Source organism: Archocentrus centrarchus, chromosome 16, assembly GCF_007364275.1.
Source record: "Archocentrus centrarchus isolate MPI-CPG fArcCen1 chromosome 16, fArcCen1, whole genome shotgun sequence".
NCBI lineage: Eukaryota > Metazoa > Chordata > Actinopteri > Cichliformes > Cichlidae > Archocentrus > Archocentrus centrarchus.
In genome coordinates, this window is record NC_044361.1 from 26822456 (window position 1) to 26836761 (window position 14306).

The following is a 14306-nucleotide window of genomic DNA, read 5'->3' on the forward strand; positions in this document are numbered from 1 at the left end:
TCAACAGCAAAGCCAGCAATAAGTTAGGCAAGTAAAATTAGATTCTCTTAGTGTGTTACTTACCAGTAATTAGCAGGTATCTGCCTCTGAAGCAGCTTGCTAAACAGCTGATAACTTAGCACTCTAACTTCTAGTCCACATTTGGTCACTGGCCCTAAAAAAAGCAATATGGTGTTAGCTAAGTTGCTAAGGTTGAGGCTCCAAAATATGCAGTGCAGTCCTTAGACAGTATAAAACATAGATGCAGTCACTGCAACATTACCTATTGGTTTTTGGACTCCACATTTTGAAGAGCGTTAGAGTTGTTGCCGCTGTCGTAATGGGTGGCGGGTGGAATGCTAAATTATTGCCTAACCCTACCTAGCTTGGTTAGCAAGCTGTGTTTATGAAGTGTATGGATGCAATGCACAGACGCACTTATCAGCTAATTAATGCAACTGAAGGGCTTCTTGGGTGGTCTTTACCACACACCAAGCCACAATTTTAGTAACATAATACATTAAAAATGTTTCAAAAGGCACCAACAGTGCACACATAGACAAACGATCCAGTTTAATGACTCAAAGTGTTGGCAGTGTCACAGTGCAGAGGTGAGGACCCAAAAGGTGAACCTTTATTTTGGCTGAAAACATGAACAAATAAACACAAAGAGCAACAAAACTAAAGACACCTGAACTGGGGAAAAATAACCTATGAAACACTAGAAACACAGAGACTGCAGGAGCAGACACTGCTACCTGCAACAACAAGACTCCGACAAGAAACAAGGGAAAAACTGAGACAATAAATATACAGAGGAATAATCAGGGAAGAGGTGGGGAAGCACAGCTGAATGTAATCCCAAAACGAGACAAGGAAGTAAATTAAACAGCACAAGAGACTGACAAAGTAAAACAGGAAACAAATGAATATGGAGACTGATTAACTAACTAAGCAACAGAAACTGAAAACATGGTTAAATATACTTAAATGGAAATAAACAGGAATCACAAATGAAAACAGCTAGTCTTCAAAAATCCATGGAACTAAAAGAAAACCATGACCATGACATAGAGGCCTAACAGATTCAGATGGAGACACCGCTCACTCCAGTATCCAGGTGGATGAGTTATGAAAAAATGTTCCCCACTCAGAGTTGTTATGAAGGGGGAATCTGGAAGCTTGTTTCCACCACTGAAAAAATTTTTTTGAGCTTCCTGGTTGGCAGTGCTAAGCTGAAATTTTGAGTTATCTAAAAAAAAAAAAAATGGATTTAATAACTCAAAATTTCAAAAGAATTTCTCAATTTTGAATTATTTTAGCAGAAATTTGAGTTAGTAAATTGAAATTTTGATGTATCTAACTCAAGTTTTGACTTATGGATGGCAAAAAATGCTTTCTTTTTTTCAGTGGTGGAAACAAGCTTACACAGATATCCATGGAGACAACATTTTTTTTTTTTTTTTGTAGGATGAATGTAATTTCTAATGCTGTAAAGTTGAGTATTTCTGCTTCTGGCTGCATTATTTTTTGGTAACTGGTAACTTTCCCGCTCAAACAAGTTCAGGTACGTTCAATTCTTTAGGTAAACTGCATCTTAATAGTATCTTATACTTGCTAGAAATACCTCTGGAGTACTTTATGAAAGTCATTGTACTGACATTAAAGACATACTCTTACGTATGTACAGCAGCATTATTTCCTAACATTTCTGGTTCTACTTTCAAAATTTAAACTAGCGAGGCTGCAGATCAACATGCTTTTTTTATTGTAAGATGAATAAAGTCACATGTTCAAAAAGCAGGGACAGCTTCAACACCCAAAGAGGTTTATAGCTGGTATAAACCTGTGTGTAGTTATCGTTCATGTGCCCTTGGTAGCTACTTGCATGAATTTAAGTAGATGCGCACAATTAATTAATTAATATTAATAATGGATTAATAATGGATATAAAATCATGTTTACTCTGAGTAGTTATTCCAGATTTATTCAAAGTAAAGTCAAGATAACAATTTAAAAAACACATGCTGTTGCAGTAATAGTATGTTATTTTTAAAATGAGAGCTCCTCACCAATATTCAAGAAACACATCCACTGAGAGATCGGGAAAGAAATGTCAGAATATGATGTTCCAAATGGTGCCACAGACTAATGTGAAGTTTCAGTGTCATATGTTTGGGCTTGAACCCGCCAGTGACTAATTTGGTTTTAGTTCCTGTTCCAAAGTTCCTTCCAGCAAAAATATCTTCCTTTCCACGCGTTCCATTTTCATTCAGCTGTTTTGCCTGAGAGAGAGTTTTATAACACGCTTTGCTTCTTCCTCTAAAATATTTGCACCACTGTCATCGTTCTCTTTCCTTTGGAGCTGTCAAATTTTTTGCACGCTGCTTTTACATGATTACACCTGCTAACTCTCTCTTTCACTGTCCATGTTTACTGTTTTACTCTCACACTGTGGCTTCTCTAATAGTCAGAGGAAAAATGCTTTCCCCTGTACCTTTCATAGCCCTGAAGCCTGAACACTCTTATAGTTATGCTGAAATCTGCTGGGACAGATACTCAACCTGGTCAATGAGACTACTACTTGAACAAATCCCCCAGCATCTCATTCATCTATTGGAGTGTCGTCCCAGCCTGCGGCAGTGACAGGCAAACTGCACAGTGGCACAATTGCTGGCTGAGGACTGAGTCTATGCCATTTTCACCTTCTCGCACCCAGACAATCAATCTCCCCTGACCTCTTGCTCGCTCCGGCCCGGAGAAGATGATCCCACTGGATCATCTTGAGGCATTGCTGAGCATCTTTAAACAGCTGTAGACAACAGGCGGGTGATCAGAGTGAGAATTGGATCAGAGAGGCCTCTGTCTCCTTCCACTGCACATCACTTTGACAGCTTCCTCGCCATTTCAGCATCAAAACTGAAAAAAAAAAGAAAGAAAAGAAACCCAAAACACTTAGAACAGTCTGTGATTTTGTTTAGTAAAAGGTAAACTAGCATTTTAGGAATAGAGTTCATAATAATTATGGCTTTTCCCCTTTGTGACAACAAAAAGGAAAAGGGAACTCATTCCTCATTTGAAAAAGTAAAATGCTTAAATAACCCTTGAAATGTTTTAAATTACTTGAAATGTGAAATGTATTTCATTATACATGCTGCATTATTTGTCATCTACAAGCCAGCAGTGCAGACATGTAGGAAACTTGCATGCATGTGCACATTTGGTTTGCAGTGATTCTTTGAGGACAAGTCAACCAAATCAGGGGGAATGCTGAAAATAATTTGTTACCTTTCTGCAACATCTAGTATTACAGCTATTATTTTACTACTAACCAGACCTGAACATAGACCATAACAACCAGCTCAAAATTGGACAATCCAGCATTAACCGCATATGTGTCATCACCTCAGTGCTGCTAATCAGGTGGGGCAAACCTCTCTGAAGACCTCACTCTGCCGAGAGAGGCCGCCCGAAGAGGTTAGTCTCGCAATGTTGATGCATTAAGATTAGCCATATTTATTCTACCTGTATCTTTCAGGTTTATAGTGAACACCTGCAGATATTTTTACTCAAGATAAAAACACTCAAAATCAGAATCCCAAAGGCGACAAATGAGGGAGCTGAGTTTTAGAGTGCCTATTCGAATAGAAATGGAAGCCATGGTGTGTTGGGGAGTCAAAGGCACAGAGGGGGATATTAAAAAAAAAAGTTACTGTGGTTGGAGCGAACGCAGTGCTGGTTTTGAACATGATGTGAAGAGCACATTGTTATTAAAGACAGAGTAGTTTGATTTGAAATATTTATGAAACTCAACACATTTTTAAAAGCCAGGTTTACCAGTGCATTTGTACATGAATAAGATGGCAGGACAGAACAAGAAGAGGACAGAAAGCTTTTGATGGTGATAAATTATTTCACAGAGGGTCCAAATGAGCGCACGTTCACTCGAGTCTCTGTGTTTCGGGAGCCGTTGAAGGACTCAAGCAAGCATTACAGAAGTTATGCTGGAACAAGTAATGATATTCAGCAGTGACCTATCAAATGAAATGATAAAATAAAGCACAGATAAAAGCCATCTTTCCTTTTATTAAATGGTGGTTCAATATTTTCCAGCTGAATATGCTCGGGTTGTTCATTCTCACATACAGTCGCGTGAAAAAGGAAGTACATCTTTCAGTTCTAAGGTTTTATGTATCAGGGCACAATGAAAAATAATCTAATCCTAAGCAGTTTTTAAAATTAGGTATACAACTCAACTAAACAACAACAAGTGACATATTACTGTGTCATTAATTATTTCACAAAAACAAAGCCAAAATGCAGAAGCAGTGTGTGAAAAACTAAGTACCTCCTTACTGCTTCCATAGGAATTCAGAGGGTAAGTAGCAGCCAGGTGCTGCTGATCAAATGCACTTGATTGACTGATCATCAGTAAGTGTGAGCACCTCTATAAAAGCACAAGTGCTGACAGTTTGCTGGTCTGGAGCGTTCACTCATGTGTTAACACAGTGACAAGGAGGAAAGACATCAGTGGTGACCTTAGAGAAGCAACATTGTTGCTGTCCAAGGGTTATAATAAACAATGTGAAGTCCACATTATGTGTACTTGCTTTTTCACATGACTCTACCTGAAACATTTAGTATGAGCACAGAGGCTAAGATAAATAGTTTATGAGAGGCTCTACCAAACACCATCTTTCTCTACATAGAAATTTTTTTTTTTTTTGACTTTATCAAAATTATTTGTATCAGTAACCCCAGAACTCAATTCATCTCTATTATAATCTGGATTTTCAGGTTTGAAATATTTATTGTGTCATTATTTTAATTGTCTCCCCGGCACAGTTATTGTAAGTGGTTTACTGAAAGGAGCACCTGCTTGTGCGTGAGAGCTCTCAGCAGTCTCTCTCCAGTAAGTGACGTGCACCATAAAATATGTTGTTCAACAACATGTTCGACAATATTGTGAGACATGAAGTGTGGCTGCTGCGCTCTTACCGCAGTTACAATCAGGAAGCATTTTTAAACCAAGCTAAAACCAAACTTTAAAATGCAGCACTTAAATTAGTTTAGTTTAAATTGACTTATCAAACCTGGCTATATACCAAAGTCTGTCAGCCAAGTTCCCGGGCTTGGATAGAGCTTAGTCCAGAACTAATAGAAAAATCCAGTGCAGCCCTCCACTGGAAAAAAGCTTTTAGTCCAAGACTGACTTAATCCATATCTTGGAAACTGTGCCTGACAGAGAGGAAGGACCTTATTTAACTTTTTCTTTACTGCTGTGGGTTAATGCAGCATATTTACGTCGCATGTTGGTTTTGGGGAAACTGGAAAACAAAACAAAGCAAAATTAAAAACCCAAGACAATTAAGTGCAAATCTTTGATTTAAAGATTAAAATCTGAGGGCTATACCCTGTTAATAATTTAAGCCCTGGCAGTACAGCTACAGTGGCCTCCTCGTGAACTCCTGCCTATATAATCAGTAGCTCTTCCTACTCCAGAAAATACAAATGATCTTATAGCAGTACTTAATCTATTATTCAGAGGCAACTGTAGTAAGTTAACAGTGGAAAAAAAAGAAGTTATATTAAGAAACCAATTCTAATCTCAAACTGCTTAAATCAACACATCTTTCAAACATCTGCCAAACCACACTTGGCATGCTCCCTCAGGAACTTGACCATAAAAGAAGTCTAAAAAGGCTGATCTGGTTTTGCACTTTCTGGGTCCAAACCATGGGAAGTGAGGTCTGGATGAGAGGTGAGAAACAGAAATAAATTAAACGCATGCACGTCTTAAAACACAGCTCACTTTCAAGCACTATATGTTTCGCGTTTACTGCTGCGCGCCTGTACTTAGCTTTATTACTTCCACCGTTAAATAGGCTGATTAAAATGTATATCTGCTTTATATAACACAAAATATTCAGCCCTGCTGCTACTGCATATGCACACTGACAAACAGGCCGAAATGCTGCATCACAGCTGCTCTCAATAACAAGTCCCAATGTCACCCCTGAGTATAGATAATGGGCACATGATGCCAACAAACAGAGAGAGGAGTGGGTGAAAAACTTCTTTGTGTTTCCTGGTGAATGAAAACATTATCTAAAACTTCCTTTAAAAAAAAAATAAAAAAATCAAATATAGCAAAAGTTTGTGGTTTTCTAAATATTAGACTCTTGTGCAGCTGCTGAAACACTAATTAAAGTTGTTCATCCTGCGCTCATCCAGAACTCTGTGCCTGCACACCAGACTGGTGCAACCATTTCTTTATGTGGCTCACTTTGAGTTGAAACACAAAGGATCTTTTTCCAAGTTCTCCGAAATTTTATATAATATTTCTCTGTAGCTGAAAAGGACTAAAAATCCCTTTTACACAGCTTAGGTTTTGGATTATTATGTTATTAAAATAACAGGTAAATAAAATGTGGATTATTATCATTGGACTTCTTTTAGATGACAGCATTAAAGATATCTCCTTTCTTAGATCAGTCTGATGTCTGAGCTTTTGGCTCACAGGAGCTATTTGTTTATACACTGACCTCATTATTAGAATCTTTGGCCTTGTTTAATATCAGCATCCATGCCTATGACAGTATATTTGACAGAAAATAAGGACAAACACAATATGTCCCCACCAGAGAGGTGACAATGTTCAGTGTCCCTATAGCCTGTTTTGGCTACCGGGGATTGGACTGCCAGGGTCTCGGCTCTGACTGCTGCTCTATCAACAAAGCACCAAACCCCTACAACCCCTCCTGAAGATGGTGGGCTCGCGGAGGGGTGGGTCCACGTGGCTCTTTCAGCCTGAGCCTTGTATAAAGCAACCCACCCCGGGCCTGGCTCCAGGTTGGGACCCAGGTAACCCTATCCTGGGTAGGGTCTTCTCTTCATAGGGGTTTTCTGAATACCTCTCACTTTGACCCCTCACCCAGGACCAGTTTGCCTTGGGAGACCCTACCAGAGGTAAATTGCTCCTCACAATATAGCTTCTGGCATCACATAGGCACATAAACCCCAGATTCTAGTTGGGCATCTCGATCCTAGTTGGGCATCTGACTAGGATGCCTCCTAGGTGAGGTCCTTTAGGGATGTCCTATCAGGAGGAGACCTCAGGGCATACCAACAACACACTGGAGAGGATAGATCTCTCAGCTGGCTTGGGAAGCTTTGATGTCCCCTTGGAAGAACTAGAGGAGGTGGCTGTCCCTGCAATCCACACCTGGATAGGTGGCGATGGATGGACGAACAACATTTCTTCTTTAAATGTGTCACTTTGAGTATTCAAATGTCTATTATGTATGCTATAGCATACATAATATCTGGACCTTAAAGCCAAAGCGATAAAGTCAAATTGAGCCAACATCTCTTTTTAAAACCCTGTAGGAGTTTGGAGTTGTATAACTTTAAACATGAAGTGCAAACTACAGTCAAGAACTACAAACTTCTAGTCAGCAGGAGAAAACATATCATTTTACAGTCAGAGGCATATCTGCCAAGTCTGCCCATGAGTTTGGAGATTACTGCATGTGCCATCAGCCAGGACAGTGTGCTACCAACCCACCTCCCAGCAGCCAAGTTTTAATTAGTTCATACCACTTCTCGTTTTAGTCTCTCACCAGGAGCCAAGTACACAAAGTACAAGCGACACAAAGTTGTCCTCCAGGCAGAAGGAGGATGTAAATGTAATTGTGATGACTTACTGGGACTGTCTACAGCTTAACTAGCTGCACATGTGCTTTTCCTTCTATTTGAAAAAGGCCTAATTCAGTGATTTTTAAGAATAAATATGGCCTTAGGGTCCCTTTGAGGAGGATCTTTTTTTATATTTAGCCAATTCTTTCATATATACAGTCATGTGAAAAATAAAGCACACCCTTCATGCTTCTATAGGAATTAAGAGGGTAAGTAGCAGTCAGGTGCTGCAAATCAAATGCAGTTTGCTGGTCTGGAGCATTCAGGTGTGTGTGTTAAAAAATGCCACAGTCATCCTCTGTATACCAAAGTATTCTAGTGTCAAATGTGAGGCCATCTGTCAGACAGCAAAAGGCCAAAACTGGATCATTCAACAAGTTCTCATCAAGGTGTAGCAACGGCCCAGTCGAGCCCCAACCTCAGCCTGACTGTTGAGACCTTAAGAGAGCCGAGCACAAACGAATGCCTACAGAGACCTTAAGGCACATACGTAAAGCCCAAAGTGACAATGAAAGCAGCTCAACTGAAGGAAATGAGTGGAGTTAACTTGTTTTTGAATAAAAATGATCTGCAAGTATAATTAATTACATAAATAAGTATCCCTGTTTAAACTATAATGGGGTCATAAATTACCTCTCTTGGTCATTTTAGTTGCTAAAAGAGCCTGGTGAATACATCAGTTATTTCTTTGTTGTAACAGTGCTTCTAAGCAATACATTTTATACTGCTGGAAAGCCTGTTTAGTTCCTCTTAAATGGTGCCACATTTGTAAGAAAAATGCATTTGTGTGTTGAGCAGCAGAGTCGTGTATGTGGGTTGCACCCGAGAAAAACTTGCCAAATCTTCTCTGCCAATGCCAAACAGCTTATTCTGCTACTGAGTCTTGTTTGGTGGTGTTTATTGGATTGAATGATTGAAGTCTGAAGAAACAAGACATATTGGCAATATAACAATTTATTAATTTAACAAACAGGGGCCTCAGTAGCATGTGGAAGAACCATACACAGCCACAACAGCCCGCCACCTCCTCCTTCTCATGCTGGTCACCAGCTTGGTCACACACTGCTGTGGGATGGCATCCCATTCTTCAACCAGCTCAAAACAAGAGTCGACAACAGAAAAAGCTGTTTGGCATTGGCAGAGAAGATTTGGCACTTTTGTTTCTCTCACATACGCATTTATGGTGAAGAAAACTATATTACGTGGCAACTGGACTACCTTGATATTTTTAATATGTTAGAGTATTGGCTGAGGGTAATACCAGCTCACAGAAAATAAATCCACCCAGAGTACATTGGACAGGAGACTATATGAACCCTGCCAAATGCGTAGATTGATGGGAAACTATGAATGAAAAGCTGTTACCGCCACCTAGTGGAGAGCAGTGTTTTCTTTATTATATTCCTGCAGCACAAAGATCCATACATTCTCTTAACCACCTATTCAGGGTGCCAAAGGAAGAATATGCCAGGGTTTTTCCACAAATAGAAAACAGATCTTTGCCCTTCCCCCACAGGAAATTCACCACAACTGTGGTGAAAATATTTAAGGCATTTTTGGGGTTTAAGTTACTCAAGCATAAAATACACTTTTGTCAAAATGGCCTGAAATAACAGTAAATGTCTGTCAGGTAAGGTAGCATATCTGTGGTCTAATCATCCCCCAAAGCCCCATTTTAGGCCAGACCTTCATACTGCCCATGGAAAGCTGAGGTTCGAACCCACTGCCACTGCCCCCCCCCCCCCCCCCCAAAAAAAAGCAGAAGACATGAAACAAAACTGGTTAATTCATATTTTATTTTGAAAGGGTTTATCTGCACATCATCTACTGCTGCTAATGTTTATGCACACAAGGCTTAATGAGGTCCATGCACATTTACCAACATAATCCACAACTAACATTTCACTCTTTACATTCTTTGCTTGCACTCATTATATTTTTTAAAAGTTAAATCCTACATGACTAGCATTTTACACATTCATGGATCCTGTAGCACATTCTCCCTCTTGTGCACGCTTCTCACGTGTCTGCCGAGAGACTCCATCCATTTGAAGGATTTACCACAGTAAGTACACACAAAGTGTTTCCCCTCTGTGTGGATCGTCTGGTGTCTGTTCAGAGCGCTCGTCGTGATGAAGGTCTTGCTGCATATTTCACACCTGTACGGCCTCTCTCCCGTGTGTGTCCTGATGTGAGCCGCCAGATGGGAGCAGTTACTGAAGCGCTTTTCACAGACCGAGCAGCTGTAGGGTTTGTCTTTGCTCTCCTCATTGCTGTGGTGGTGGTGGTGGTAATGGTGGAAATGTAAGGCTTGGTCCTGCAGGCTGGCTTTCAGACTGGAAGGGGAAGAGATGAAGTCTTTGATGTCTGACTCGAGATCTTCGAGCTGCTCTGCATCGTGACCCACCCAGAAGTCCCTGTGGCTCTTCTGCTGCTCCTCCTTTTTGACCTCTGAGGTCTCTGGATGTTCCTGACCCATCTGCTCCATGCTGCCGCCTCCGTCCTCCTCCTCCTCCTCAGGCTCAGACGCATCCACTGTAGGTTCTGACTGAAGAGGAGGAGAAGAAGGGTGGTGGTGATGGGTGTGCTGCAGCAGCTGGGCTGCAAGACATGTGTCTGTCGGGGGCTCTGTGTAAAAGACAAAAGACACCAGTTTTGTTTTGTTTTTAGCTAAAAATGTATAAACGATAACGAAAAGCTGCAGCGGTCTGGCTACAAAGCGGATTTAATTAAAACCTACCTGACTTGAGAAGCTTCAGCTCCAGCCTGAGACGGCTGATTTCCAGATCCTTTGAACGACAAAGCTCCTCTTTGTATTCAGCTATTGTCTTTTCAACCGCTCCAAATATCTCCTCCGCCGCCGCCGTCAGTCGCTCGCTCAGAAAAGCTTTCAGTGACAGTATTTTGGACATTTTTACGGAAAATAACAGACCTCAGTTCCTCCTGAACACGTATTTGTGCGGGTCCGTGAACGTCACGCTTGGATTGTAAACATGGACAAACCAGTGACGTGAGAAATTTTCAAAATGAGCGAGCAGCGCCGCCTTTAGGTGTGGAGGACAAAAATGAATGTAACGCCTAATAAAAAAAAAAGAAAAAAAATATCCTGTGACAGGGCCCTTACTATCAAAAAAGCCATTTTAAGCAATTTTTGAAAACATGTTTGGGCCGTGTATTGAAGTTAACACAGCCTATAATTACTAACAATATTAACAAGTTAAAAAATAATTTACATCATTGCTTGTTCTTTTTATTCTCCACTGCTCAAAAAGATTAAAGGAACAATTTGTAAAGACATCAGAGCTCAATGGGTTAAAAGAATAATAATAATAATGTTGGATATCTATACAGATATGGACTGGGTGATGTGTTAGGAAGGAAAGGATGCCACATTGTCTAATGGAAATGAAAATGATCAACCTACAGAGGGGCTGAATTCCAAGACACCCTGAAAATCAAAGTGAAAAATGATGTGGCAAGCTAGTCCATTCTGCTGAAATTTCACTGCAGTAATTCAAAATGGTACTCAGTAGTTTGTATGCCCCCCCCAAATGTACTTGTATGCATGCCTGACAATGTTGGGGCATGCTCCTAATGAGATGATGGATGGTGTCCCGGTGGGATCTCCTCCCAAATCTAGACCAGAGCATCACTAAGTTCCTGGACAGTCTGAGGTGCATTCTAGTGGCGTTGGATGGACAGAAACATAATTTCCCAGAGATGTTCTATTGGATTTAGGTCAGGTGAGCATAGGGGCCAGTCAATGATATAAATTCCTTCACCTTCCAGGAACTGCCCGCATACTCTCGTCACATGAGGCCCAGGACCCACTGCACCAGCGTAGGGTCTGACAGTGAGTCTAAGGATTTCATTCTGATACCTAATGGCGATCAGGGTGCCGTGTCTGTGCGTCCCTCCATGAATATGTCTCCCCAGCCCATCACTCACCCACCACCAAACCAGTCATGCTGAATGATGTTACACGCAGCGTAACATTCTCCGTGGGCTCTCCAGACCCTTTCACATCTGTCACATGTTCTCACGGCGAACCTGTTCTCCTCTGTGAAAAGCACACTGCACCAGTGGTGGACCTGCCAATTCTGGTATTCTATAGCAAATGCCAGCTGGGCTCCATGGTCAGTGAGCACAGGGCCCACTAGAAAACATTGAACCCTCAGGCCACCCTCATGAAATAGTGCTCATCCTGTTCCTCCTTACACAAAGGAGCAGATACCAGTCCTGCTGATGGGTTAAGGACTTTCTACAGTCCTGTCCAGCTCTCCTAGAGTAACTGCCTGCCTGCTGGAATCTCCTCCATGCTCTTGAGACTGTGCTGGAAGTCTGGCAATGGCATGCATTGATGTGCCATTCTGGAGGAGCTGGATGACCTGTGCAAACTTCGTAGGGTCCAAGTATCACCTCATGCTAATGGCAGTGGCACTACAATAAGTAGTGACACTGACCCTCTCCAAGTGCAAAACTAGTGAAATAAAAATGTCAGTGTCCTCCACCTGTAAAACCATTCCTGTTTTGGGGGTTGTCTCATTGTTGCCCCTCTAGTTCACCTGTTGTTAATTTCATGAACACCAAAGCAGCTGAACCTGATTACCAACCCCCTCTGCTCTATAACTGACAGGATCAATATCTCAGAGGTTTAAGTGACTTGATTCTTTACTCTGATTCAAAAAGTGTTCCATTAATATTGTTGAGCTTATATAAGTAGTATATAGAGAGCTGTGAAAAATTTACCCCCTTCCTCATTTTTTAGTTTTTTTCATTTTTGCCCAGTCTCTTTCTTATTGTTGAATCACTACTTCACTTTGTCAGACTGGTTCTATTTAAGTGATTTCTTGACTCAACAAAACCTTTTTCACAGCACGGTTCACATCAGAGCTCTTGAGTAGTAATAGTTACAGCTTTTATTACTTTTTCATGGCTTCATAATGATTTTGTGTGTGCGCCTGACATGTGAACCCTCTCACAGAGCAGTGGTTTAATCGCTGTTGCGTCTGTCTTATTAAAATGTTGTACATGATCCTGTATGTATTTTTTTTTTCTTACCGTATGGACCTGTTCGGCTAAGTTTCGGTTGTTAATTCTTGTCTGCTGACCACACACACACACACACACACACACACACACACACACACACACCAGTAGTAATACTGCGAAAGTGAAACCTGGAGCAGCAATATGTTCTAATTTACACCATAACCTTACACACACTGGGATGAACCAGTGTTACTGCTGCTTCTATCAGCTATCACATCTTCAATAAACATCAGTGGCCCGGCCATACGTGCCATAACATTTCCTTCACCACGTTTGGCAGATAATGTGGTATGCTTCATGAGCTTTTCCCTTCATTCTGAAAGCTAATCGTGGTTTCATCTGTGCAAATCATTTTTTTCAGACCTCTTTTCTGGCAGTCTAATCTGACATTCTTGTTTAGTGTAACCAGTGCTTTGCACCTTGTTGTAAACCCTCCGTGTTTCCATTCATGAAGACGTCTCTTGCTTGTAGACTTTTACAGTGAAACTCCTACCTCCTCGAGAGGGGTTTTGACTTGGTTAGATGTTGTAAAATTATTTTTCTTCACCGTAGAAATAATTCTGTCATCATCCACTCTAGTGCTGCTGAGCTGGCCACTGCATTATTGTTTTTTTAAAGAATGCATCAAATTATTTTGTCCACTCCTAAAGTTTTTGCCATCTCTGATAGCTTTTTTTTTTCTCTCTCTTCACCCTAGAGGTGGCCTCCCTCACTTGCATTGGCACTCTCTGGACCACGTAATGAGAGTCCCAGTGAACAGCTACTAAATGGAAGTTCAACACTTGGAATCTACTCCTGATATTTTATCTGCTTAATTTCTCATGGAATAATAATGAGAAACCCTCAACTGTCTATAAAACTGCCCGTTAGACAATTATCCAATTAATTTGACCCTCTGAAATTGAAACCTGGGGAACTGTGTATAAAAATGTCTGTAATTCCTGAACAGTTAATACTTCTGTTAGACCCTAAATTAAAGCTCAAAGTCTGGGCTTCAATCACATCTAGACTGATTTAAAATCCACTGTGGTGGTGTGCAGAGGCAAAACTACCAAAAAAAAAAAAAAAAAAAAAAAAGCGCTATTGTCCAAAAATATATGGACTTAACAGTACATGAACACAGAATTAGTCTTTTGCACTGACCATTTGCAACATCTCCTTATTGATATTTAAGGTGTCTGAGCTGTACTGAGCCCTGCAGAGCAAGTGTTTTGAGTAGCATTAAAAACTGGGTCCAAAAATGACCTCAGAGGCCTCCTGAGAGTGATTAGTGGTTGGATTGAAGCTTTACAGTAAACAAATTGTCATGATTAAAGTGCTCCATGTGATTTAGCTTGTATTTATTTTAAACAAACAGTTTCTCCGTGCAAAATTGTAACTGGCAGAGCTACAATTTCCCCCTGATTCATAGACCTTTCACTGCTGTGTCTGTTTTAGTTCAGCACTGGATTAAAAATAGCACTCCATGCTTCTCCGCATGGCATTGTGCTAGCAGGAATTCACTCCTGTAACACGATACTCGCTCTCCATTTTGAGAATACTACTGGGATTACTTTTGTGTGTATGTGGACACACAG

The 14306-nt window shown here is 40.7% G+C and overlaps 1 protein-coding gene across 1 annotated transcript; it reads right to left on the reverse strand.

Annotated features, from left to right (window-relative positions):
- Positions 1-9465: 9465 nt before the first annotated feature.
- On the reverse strand, positions 9466-10656 carry LOC115794869 (zinc finger protein 436-like). The gene is made up of 2 exons (XM_030750546.1): positions 10418-10656; positions 9466-10305 (listed from the first exon to the last, which is right to left on the reverse strand). The coding sequence occupies exons 1-2, from the start codon at positions 10587-10589 to the stop codon at positions 9656-9658; spliced, it is 822 nt and encodes a 273-aa protein (XP_030606406.1). The 5' UTR covers positions 10590-10656; the 3' UTR covers positions 9466-9655.
- Positions 10657-14306: the final 3650 nt, after the last annotated feature.